The following is an 11,160-nucleotide window of genomic DNA, read 5'->3' as shown; positions in this document are numbered from 1 at the left end:
CTCTGTGGTCCTCGGCTTACGACCACCATAGGAACAAGGATTTCCATTGCATAAGCAAGGGGGTTATATGACTTGGGCCCAATTTTGTAACCTTTTTTTTTTGCCACGGTCGTTAAAAGTGAATCATGCGGTCGTTAAACCAATCCATCTTACAATCATTGATTTTGCTTGTCGGAAAGGCAGCTGGGAAGGATTGCAAAATGTGATCCCGTGACCTTTGGACATTGCAACCTGTCCGAAATTTGATCACGTGACTGGGGGGGGAATGCTGCAACGGTCATAAGTGTGAGGACTGTTCGTAAGTCACTTTTTTTCAGTGCCATTGCAACTTTGAACGGTTGTAAGTACATGCGCTTATCTGTACAGAAATGAGCAGGGGAAGGATTTTGGTCCAACTTTTGAGATCCCCTTTGAAAGTTTGCAAATCTTCATTTTTTTTAAAGAACTGTCATTGTTTAAAAAAGCACATTTGTTCTTCTCTTTGGTGTGATCTGTATCCTCCCTCCTGATTTCTGGGATTTAAGCAACTGAAAGAATTACGTCAGAGACCGTTCCGGGAATCGGGAAGAATTGTGCTTGTTCTTGACGCTGGACCAAATTCCAAATCTGAATTATTCCTCCTGTTGTCCTGGCTTCCCAACTTTCAGATTTTAATTTTTTGGGAAAAAGAATCGGAGTCCTTGAATGTCATTTATTTGCAGGGCTCTCCCAACCATGGCAATTTTAAGATTTGCGGATCTCAACTCCCAGAATTCCCAAGCCAGCAATTCTGGGAGTTCAAGACCGCAAGTCAAATTTGTACACCAAATTTGTACACTCCTGGCTTTACTGGATGTCGACAGCTGCACAGAGGGAAAAGTCTAGAGTTCAGTCACTTTTCTTGACGTAAATTTTCAAATTAAGCTCCTTGCAGAAGCTTCGTCTTGGCTCATGGGGCCTTGTTATCTCTGGCGATGGTGGCAGCTTGAACTCCAGTTTTCTGAATCACAACTCGTCTTGACTTCCCAGAAGTGGACGCTGGCCTAATTAAAAAACCAAGAAGGCATCTCTGGGGCGTTGAAACCTAGTCCCCCATCTTTGGGGCGGGAGGGGTGTCACCTCTGCGTGGAATGTGAGCAAAATATCTTTTTCCGCTGGATCAAATCAGATCTTTGCGTTGCAAAGTTCCTTCAAGCCTCAAGAGGACAGCTTGAAGTTGGCAGTCTTGTCTTTTAGACTGGACACTGGGATGAAATGGAACTGGGATGAAATGTGTCCCAGGGCATCGGAGGGTAGTCCTTGATTTACAACCCTTCGCAATGGTCGTAAGCGAGAAATGGCCGTAAATCCCTTTTTTTTTTCAGTGCCGTCGTAACTTTCAATGGTCACTAAATGAACTGTTGTAAGTCAAGGATTAGCTATATTTCCAAGAAAGTTAGTTGGAGGCAGGGATGCTGGCAAAAGAGGACTAAAAGTCAAGATGGCGAGCAAAAGCCATGCCCTTTTTGATGTTTGCAAACCAGGATTAACAGCTGGTTAGCCTGAGTGGTGTAGGAGGCTAATGCCTCCTACTAAGGCAGCATTTAACATCCAGCTGCCTGCAATTACTGCGAGTTCAATTCTCACCAGGCTCAAGATTGACTCAGCCTTCCATCCTTTCAAAGGTTGGTAATATGAGGACCCAGATTGTGAGGGGCAATAAGCTGACTTTGTATAAATATACAAAAGAATGAAGGCTATTGCTTAACGCATTGTAAGCCACCCTGAGTCTCCGGAGAAGGGCGGCATATAAATCAAATTTAAACAAAACAAAACAAAAAACAGCTTGATGTGATGTTTATGAGTCCATCTGGAGTGGTTTATTCGTAAACCGTGGTGTTTTATAGGTAGTCCTCGACTTACGAACACAATGGAGCCCAAAATTTCTACTGCTAAGGAAGACAGTTGTTAAGTGAGTGTTGCCCCATTTTACGACTTTTCTCGCCACCGTTGTTAAGTGAATCTCTGCCGTCGGTAGCAAGGTTGTTAAGTGAATCTGGCTTCCCCCCCTTGACTTCGCTCATCAGAAGGTCGCAAAAAAGGATCACAGGACCCCAGGACATGGCAACCGTCATAAATAAGAGCCAGTTGCCAAGCATCTGAATTTTGATCCCATGATGCTACAATGGTGGTCAGTGTTGAAAAACTGTCATAAGTCATGTTGTAACTTTGAATGGGCACTAAATGAATGGTTTAAGTAAGTCGAGGACTACTGTTCTGACCCAGCTCCCCAAACACGACAAACCCTTTGACGTGAACTCAAAAGATTCTTTTATTAGGAATGTCGGCAGTCCCGGTAAAAAAATTTCTCTCAACACAGGCTAACAAATCCGGCCGGTCGGAAGATAAATTGTTGTCTGTCCCATCTATTCATCTCCCCCCCCCCGCCTTTTATCCCCAGAGCTAGGGTAGCAGCGGTGGCTCTTCCGTCCCGAGGACCGGCCCATAGATTTCCACTGCTCTCCTCTCCTCTGCCTTCTGCACATCCGCATATCAGGCACAGGACCCAGCTGTTCCTCCTCCTCCTCATCAGCCACCTCCAGACTTGGGGGCTGTTGACCCTCCATCTGACGGCTGACAGACGGCCCAGGCTTCTCCACTGTCTCTCTCTCTCTCTCTGACGGCTCCATTCCCTCTTCCCCCTCGGAGCTCCCAGGTTGCCTTGATTCTGTCCCTGATTCCCACGCCCCCTCCTCTTCCTCCTTTGATTCGGCTGCTGGAGGGGCCGGCAAGGCCGACAGGCTACAACAGCTACCTGTATTTTCAAGTTAGCCATAGCACAAGACAGGGGACGCCAGGCGTCCTCCCGCTTTCCCAAACTCATCAAAAACTTTGTGGCTTGTTAAGTGCATTTGCAGCGAACCAGAGATCTTTTGACAGGGGCTCCCCTGGCGAAGGTGTTGGGGCTGCTGTTCTTAGCATTTATATTTTTTTTCCCAGTGGGGAGATGCCAGGTGCTAAATATTCCAGGGTAACAAGATCCCCTCCCTCCCCACCCCCGAGATTAGTCTATTCTTATCCAAGAATAAGGTAGATTTCTGGGGGATCTGGGCTGCGAACTGGCAAACAAGCATGTCATGTAAAAGTAAATCACGTGAACAAGCTGCGACGGTCATAAGTGTGAAAAATGGTCAATTTTTTTTCCCCAGTGCCGTTGTAACTTTGAAAAAGTCACTAAGCATACTGTTGTAAGTCGAGGACTATCTCTGCAAACAGGGGCATCCTTTGACTGGCTGCTGTCAAGGCATGTGTGGACTTCATTTCCCAGCATGCACAGCAAGGACTGGAGGGGGGGGTAGATTACAGATAGTCCTCGACTTACAACAGTTCATTTAGTGCCCGTTTGAAGTTACAACGGCACTAAAAAAAAAGTGATGGATGACCACTTTTCATACTTAACGAAAATTGCAGCGTTCCCCCATGGTCACATGATCAACATTCAGATGCTTGGCAACTGACTCGTACTTATGACGGTTTCACCGTCCTGGAATCACACGATCCACTGTTTGCAGCTTTCGGACGAGCAAAGTCAACAGGGGAGCCCAATTTGCTTAACAACCATGTCACCAACTTAATAACTTCAGCGATTCACTTAACGAATGAGACGAAAAAGGTCGTAAAATGAGGCAAAATTCATCGAACAAAGTCTCACTTAGCAACAGAAATGTGGGGCTCAATTGTGGGCCTAAGATGAGGACTAGCCAGCTTTCTTTACTCAGGGGGTCTGATTTTGGTAGCGACATTGCGGTAAATCAACTATCTTGGTTTCTTTGATTCCTGGCATCCCATAATATGAGATTTGACAAATAATGAGCTTTGCTCTTTTTAAAGCAGCTACTGATATTCCAATTCGAAGGCAAATGATAGTTATATCTGTCTCTTTTTCCAGACAAATAAGAAAAAAAACGCAAAATCAAGCTTATTTCTAAATTAAAAAAAAAAAAAAAAAGCTGGCCTAGCATTATAACCAGTGCCGACCAACATTATTTTTGCTGGACTTGGCTTGGACAGTCCTCGAATTATGACCACAAATGGTACCGGAATTTCCATTGCTAAGCCTGGATGTTGTTAAATGAATCATGCCCAATTTTAGGACTTTTTTTTTTGCCACAGTCGTTAAGTGAATCACTGTAGTTGTTAAATGAAACCCACAGTGGCTAAGCAAATCCGGCTTCCCGATTGACTTTGCTTGTCAGAAGATCGCCAAAGGGTGGTGCAATCGTCATAAGTATGAGTCAGCTGCCAAACTCTTGAATTTTGATCATGGGACCATGGGGGTGCTGCAACGGTTGTAAGTGTGAAAAATGGCCATCAGTCACTTTCTTTTCAGGGATGTTATAACTTTGAACGGTCACTAAACAGAGTGTTGTAAGTCGAGGACTGCCTGTAGTCAGGCATATCGCTACGTCGTGAGGTAAATCGTGAGGTAAATCATGAGGTAAATCACAGAACAGCCTACAGAGCACACGAAAGAAAAAAGGCGGGAAAAAACGGAACCTCCCCCTTCTTGTCCAGCAACCAATCATAACATAGATTGCCTCATGCAGGAGCTGCCACTCTCCAAACTGGGGTATATTGGCACCAGGCATGTGGTTCACATTTATGACGGTCGACGTGTCACGGGGGTCACGTGATCCCCTTTTGCAACCTCCTGACAAGCAAAGTCAATGGGGAAGCCAGATTCACTTAACAACCGTGTCACTAACATAACAACTGCAGTGATTCACTTAACAACGGTGGCAAAGTGAATCCGGCTTCCCCATTGACTTTGCTTATCCGACGGTTGCAAAGTTACAACGTCCCTGAAAAAAAGCGACTTATGTGGCCATTTTTCACACTTACGACCGTTGCGGCATCCCCATGGTCACGTGATCAAAATTCAAGAGTTTGGCAGCTGACTCGTATTTATGACCATTTGCAGCGTCTTGGAGTCATGTGATCCCCTTTTGCCACCTTCTGACAATGGGGAAGCCAGATTCACTTAACAACCGAGTCACTCATTTAACAACCTGCAGGGATTCACTTAATGACTGCAGCAAGAAAGGTCATAAAATGGAGCAAAATTTTAAAAGACAAATGACTCGCATAGGAACGGAAATTTTGGGCTCAATTGTGTTTGGAAGTCAAGGGCTGCCTGCAGCATATTATATAGATGTAAAATATATAGAATAGAATTGAATAACTGAGTTGGAAGGGACCTTGGAGGTCTTCTAGTCCAACCCCCTGCTCAGGCAGGAAACCCTATAGTGCCATTTCAGACAAATGGTTATCCAATTTCTTCTTAAAAAATTCCAGTGTTGGAGCATTCACAACTTCTGGTGGCAAGGAGTTCCACTGATTAATTGTTCTCACTGTCAGGAAATTCCTCCTTAGTCCTAAATTGCTTCTCTCGTCTTTATTCCCTTCTCTTTATATTTACTGATATAAAACTACAAACTTCTCTCAGTGACTCCATATGGACATGTGCTGAGCAATTCCCTGGCACCCCTCATTTGTTTTTCCTGCCTTCAGGAAAAATTGGACAAAACGGTTGAAAGATTGAGCCGTCGGCTGTGCCGTGGCTTCTTCTCTGCGCCATTTGCCGTCTGCAGCACGACCGGCCGTGGCACGTGGCTGAAGTCAGACTGAATAGCGCAGCATTTCTTTAAATAGCCGGGAGAGAGCCGGAAGGCTTTTTTTGGGTCTGACTTTAAAAAAAAATTATCTCTCTTGTGATCCCTTTGAAGGTGATTCTGAGGTGGTTTGGCTTTATTTTATTTTATTTTTTATTTTTTTCCCAGGGAGAATCAGCACCCAGCAGGAATTTACTCATTACTTAAAAGGGGCATTTTTGGCTCCTGGAGGTGGAGAAAAGCACCCGATTTGAGGTGATGCTCAGAAAATCAATTTCATTCATGACTGAATTTGCTCAAAAGAAAGATAGAAGGGAATATTGATAGCATAGGGTTGAATTATGGGGTCCTTCGTGTGCTCCCTGGTTTGGTTGTTGCTTGGAGACGTTTCGTGACCCAATTAGGTAACATCATCAGTACTAGAAAGGAGGAGGAAGAGGAGGAAGAGGAGAACTGTGGGGTCCTTGGTGCTCCCTGAGCTTGGTTGTTTCTTGTAGACGTTTCATGACCCAACTAGGTAACATCATCAGTGCTAGAAGGGGGTGGGGTTTGCAGAGTGGAGGAGGAGGACTGTGGGGTCCTTGGTGGTCTCTGAGCTTGGTGGTTTTCTTGCAGACGTTTTATGACCCAACTAGGTAACATCATCAGTGCTAGAAAGGAGTGAGGTTTGTTTTCTGTTTATATACCAATTGTTTGCCCTGTTTCATGTCTGAGTTGGTAGTTCCTTGCCCTGGGATGTTGTTTATTTGGACTTTTGGTCTAGTATTAGTCCTCGACTTACTGAGCCCCAAATTCCCGTTGCTAAGCGAGACAGTTGAGTTTTGCCCCATTTTACAACCTTTCTCGCCACGGTTCTTAAGCGAACCACTGCAGTCCTTAAACTAGTTAGACGGCTTTCCCCGTTGACTTTGCTTGTCAAAATGGCCGCCAAAGGGGGAATCACATGACCCGGGACACTGCAACAGGCATAAGTACATGCCAGTTGCCAAGCATCTGAATTTGCATCACGTGAGTCCTGCAAAGGTTGTAAGGGTGAAAAACGATCATAGGTCTCAGTGCAGTCGTATCTTCGAACGGTCGCTGAACGAATGGCTGTAATTTGAGGACTAGTTTGTACCTGATTTCTAGATTCTGATGTAAAAAGACGTACGATAAGGGCATTTTGGCTTCAAATTCCTAGTCTGGAATTTGTTTTTTTTCCCCCCTCGATTCTCAGTTGACTCCAGGATCCTGTTAAGACGGGGGCATTTAGCATTTTGCGTGGTGGGGGTCTCGGAAGCTATCATTTGGAGCTGGAAGGAAGGAAGGAAGGAAGCTTAAACATGCTGCATTCAGTATAAATCACACCCACGGGAAATGCACAGTTCCCACACGGTAGGAAGTCCACAACACCTCCGATTTCCTTTTCTTTAACTTAATCATACCCAAAAAACTTCCTTTGCTGAGATAAACAGCCCGACTCTCCACCCCCTCCCAAAATAACATGTAGGATGAAGGTAAACATAAGACCGCGATGGAGGGGGGGGGGAAAAACCCCCCCACAATTTATTTGTGAAGCAAATATAAGATCGCTGAGCTTGGCAGGTAACGAAGATCTCTGTCATTCTTCTCCCATCCCTCCAGACTTCGTCTCGGAATATTTTATCTGCCTCTTCCCATCGTCGGTCGCTGTGAAATTGGACAAAAATGAAAAGGCATCCGGATTTCTGCTGGGCGGTCAGTCTCCTAACCGTAAGCATCCCATTTCTTTCTGCAGATGTGCGTCTTTTGCAGTGGCTGGGGAGGATGGGTGTCGAGATCTGCCTGCCTTTAAGAAGAGACTGGACAAACATTTGTCTGAAGTGGTAGAGGGTTTCCTGCCTGAGCAGGGGGTTGGACTAGAAGACCTCTGAGGTCCCTTCTTCCAACTCTGGTATTCTGTTCAGATACTACCTTGCAAGGGGGTATGGGTGGGGGTTGGGGGGTTCTTGGGAAGTGAATGGTTGAATTAATCTTTATCCCACAGCAGTGATTTTTCAAACGTGGGCCACTTTTAGTGGGGTGGTGGACTTAGTTCAGCTTTTGGTACTGGCTACAGTATCTTTGTTATTTCAGCTTTCAAAATTCCTTCCTTCCTTCCTTCCTTCCTTCCTTCCTTCCTTCCTTCCTTCCTTCCTTCCATCCTTCCTTCCTTCCTTCCTTCCTTCCTTCCTTCCTTTTTTTCTCCCTCCCTCCTGCCTATCTGCCTTTCCTCCCTCCCTTCCTCCCTCCCTCCTTCCTTTCTCCCCTCCCTATTTCCTTTTCTTTTTCCTTTCTTTCCTCCCTCCTTATTTTCTCCTTTTCTTTCTTTCCTTCCTTCCTCCCTCCTATTTTTTCTTTCTTTCCTTCCTCCCTCCCTATTTTCCTCCTCTTTTCTTTTTCTTTCTTTCCTTCCTTCTTTCCTCCCTATTTTCTCCTTTTCTTTTTTCTTTCGTTCGTTCATTCGTCCTTCCCTATTTTGTCCTTCCTTCCCCACTCTTCCTTCCTTCCCTCTTTTCTCTCTTTCCTTCCTTTCTTTCTCCCTCCCTCCCACCTGCCTTTCTGCCTTCCCTTCCTCCCTCCCTCCTTCCTTCCTCCTTTCCTCCCTATTTTCTTTTTTCTTTCTTTCCTCCTTCCCTCCTTATTTTATCCTTTTCTTTCTTTCCTTCCTATTTCCTTCCTTTTCCTTTTCTTTCTTTCCTTCCTTCCTTCTTCCCTCCCTATTTTCTCCTTTTCTTTTTTCTTTCTTTCATTCATTCCTCCTTCCCTATTTTGTCCTTCCTTCCCCACATTTCTTTCCTTCCTTCCTTCCTTCCTTCCTTCCTTCCTTCCTTCCTTCCTTCCTTCCTTCCTTCCTTCCTTCCTTCCTTCTTTCCTTCTTCCAATTCCTCCCTCCCTCCCTCCCATTTGCCCTAAAGATGTTTAGACAACTCACAGGCAGCAGAGAGTTTCTGCTGACTTGGGCGGATCGCATATCATCCACGGGGAGAGTTTGCTTATATGAATCGTTAGCTCCTCCATCCTGAAAGACTGAAACACAAATAGGTTTGGAATTTCAGCTCTGTCAACACTCACCCCAAAATTACAGTGTGGAAGCTTATCAAAGTAAATTTTGCAGTCTTATGATTCAGTTAAAAAAAACAACTCCTAAAAATGTGGAATTCAAGAGCAGAGGTCTTCAAACGTGGCCACTTTGAGACTTGTGGCCTTCCAACTCCCCAAATTCCTCATCCAGTGTGGACGTGTGAAAAACATGACATGAAAAAAGTCCTTTTTTTTCAATGCTTGAATAGTCACTAAACGAATGGTTGTAAATTGAGGATTACCTGTACCAGCATCAACCTAGAACTAAGGAGAAAGTTCCTGACAGGGAGAACAATTAACCAATGGAACAACTTGCCACCAGAAGTTGTGAATGCTCCAACACTGGAAGTTTTTAAGAAGACGTTGGATAACCATTTGTCTGAAGTAGCGGAGAGTTTCCTGCCTAAGCAGGGGGTTGGACTAGAAGACCTCCAAGGTCCCTTCCAACTCTGTGATTCTGTTATTCGCAGGTATGATCCCAAGTTGGTGGTGAGGACTCTTTCCATTATGGTGAATTTTGCTCCCTTTCCTGCCATGTGTCTCAGCCAGGAGTTTATTTAGGGAAAAGGCTGAATGGCAAAGTTAATTCTTCCACATCTAAATGACGGCAGGACTCAGCGAGGCTCCTTTGTGGCTTGTTAGCTTGCTGAGGTTTGGCATCGATCGGGGAGTGCAATTCTCCAACGTTCAGCTCAGGAAGATTTGCAGGCGAGGAAAGGACCGGTTGCGGCTGAGAAGCTGTAGCAAGCAACCATCAACAAGAAGTCCCAAAGGTGCCTTCTCAACAGGCAACTGGATTTTGTTTTTCCTTGAAGAGGTTTCGCTTCTCATCCACAAGAAGCTTCTTCTGTTCTGACTGAACGGTGGAGAATGACTGGAAGGATTCAGTCAGAAGCTTCTCGGGTGAGAAGCGAAACCTCTTCAAGGAAAAAAAGTGGAACAAGTTGCCTGCAGAAGTTGGGAATGCTCCAACCTTGGAAATTTTTAAGAAGATGTTGGATAACTATTTGTCTGAAGTGGTGTAGGATTTCCTGCCCAGGCAGGGGGTTGGACTAGAAGACCTCCAAGGTCCCTTCCAACTTTGTTATTCTATTCTATTTTCTAAAAACAAAATCCAAAGTTTGAATAAAGCACTTTTGGGACAACTGTGATGTGTCATCTCTGCACAAGGCCGGCCGGGCTCTGTCCCTGGAGTTGATGCTGGAAATAGATCACAGTTCGGCCAGCCTCTTTTCTGGGCATGACTAGAGGGCAGATCCAGGAGCGAGACTCCCAGCTGTGCTCAGAGGACACTGCGGAGCACTTCAGTTGCAATCCATTCACATCACACCCTAAACTTAGCTAGTGTTAAGTCTTGGAGTTGGGACGGTTTGAGGTTTCTTGGGCTGTTCAAATCTGAAGTGCTACGGTTTTAATTTGTTCATTCTTTGTGTCGAAGCTCAGGAAAATGTGTTGGGAAAATGTGTTAATTCAATACCCATGCAAAGGGACGGAGGATGGAAGGAGCGAAGAAGGGAGGGAGGGAAGAAAAGAGTGAGGGAGGGAAGAAAGGAGGAAGAGGGAGGGAGGAGGGAGGGAAGGAAGGAAGGAAGAGGAAGAAGGGAGGGAAGGAAGGGGAAGAAAAGAGGGATGGAGGGAGGGAAGGAAGGGAAAAGAGGGAGGAAAGGGGAAGAAGGGAGGAAAGGGGAAGAAAAGAGGGAGGGAGGGAAGGAAGGAAGGGGAAAGAGGGAGGGAAGGGGAAGAAAAGAGGAAGGGATGGATGGAAGGATGGAAGGAGGAAGAGGGAGGGAGGAGGAAGGGAAAGAAGGAAGGGGAAGGAAGGAGGGAAGGGGAAGAAAAGAGGGAGGGAAGGAAGAAGGGAGGGAAGGGGAAGAAAAAGAGGGAGGGAGGGAAGGAAGGAAGGGAGGGAAGAAAGGGGAAAGAGGAAGGAAAGGGGAAGAAAAGGAGGGATGAAAGGAGAAAGAGGGAGGGCGGAGGGACGGAAGGAAGGGTGGGGAAGAAGGGAGGGAAGGGGAAGAAAAGAGGGAGGGAAGGAAGGAGGGAGGGAGGGAAGGGGAAAGAGGGAGGAAAGGGGAAGAAAAGAAGAAGGGATGGATGGAAAGAGGAAGAGGGAGGAAGGAGGAAGGGAAGGAAGGAAGGGGAAGGAAGGAAGGGGAAGGAAGGAGGGAAGAGGAAGAAAAGAGAGAGGGAAGGAAGAAGGGAGAGAAGGGGAAGAAAAAGAGGGAGGGAGGGAAGGAAGGAAGGAGGGAGGGAGGGAAGAAAGGGGAAAGAGGGAGGAAAGGGAAAGAAAAGAGGGAGGGAGGCAGGGAAGGAAGGAAGGAGGGAGGGAAGGAAGGGGAAAGAGGGAGGAAAGGGGAAGAAAAGAGGAAGAGATGGATGGAAGGAGGAAGAGGGAGGAAGGAGGAAGGGAAGGAAGGAAGGGGAAGGAAGGAGGGAAGGGGAAGAAAAG

At 46.0% G+C, this 11,160-nt stretch overlaps 1 protein-coding gene across 2 annotated transcripts in view; it reads left to right on the top strand.

The window, feature by feature from the left end:
- RELT (RELT TNF receptor) overlaps positions 1-11,160 on the top strand; it is a 57,370-nt gene that overhangs the window by 25,493 nt on the left and 20,717 nt on the right. For both annotated transcript variants that reach the window (XM_087895729.1, XM_087895730.1), the window contains one exon: positions 7,254-7,361. In XM_087895729.1, the coding sequence (XP_087751855.1) occupies positions 7,317-7,361 (45 nt within the window). In that variant the 5' untranslated portion in view covers positions 7,254-7,316. The remainder of the gene's footprint in view (positions 1-7,253; positions 7,362-11,160) is intronic.

This window comes from Pantherophis guttatus, chromosome 5 (genome assembly GCF_059756535.1).
Source record: "Pantherophis guttatus breed Tessera chromosome 5, ASM5975653v1, whole genome shotgun sequence".
NCBI classification, from domain to species: Eukaryota; Metazoa; Chordata; class Lepidosauria; order Squamata; family Colubridae; genus Pantherophis; species Pantherophis guttatus.
This window is presented reverse-complemented; position numbering and strand designations above follow the sequence as displayed.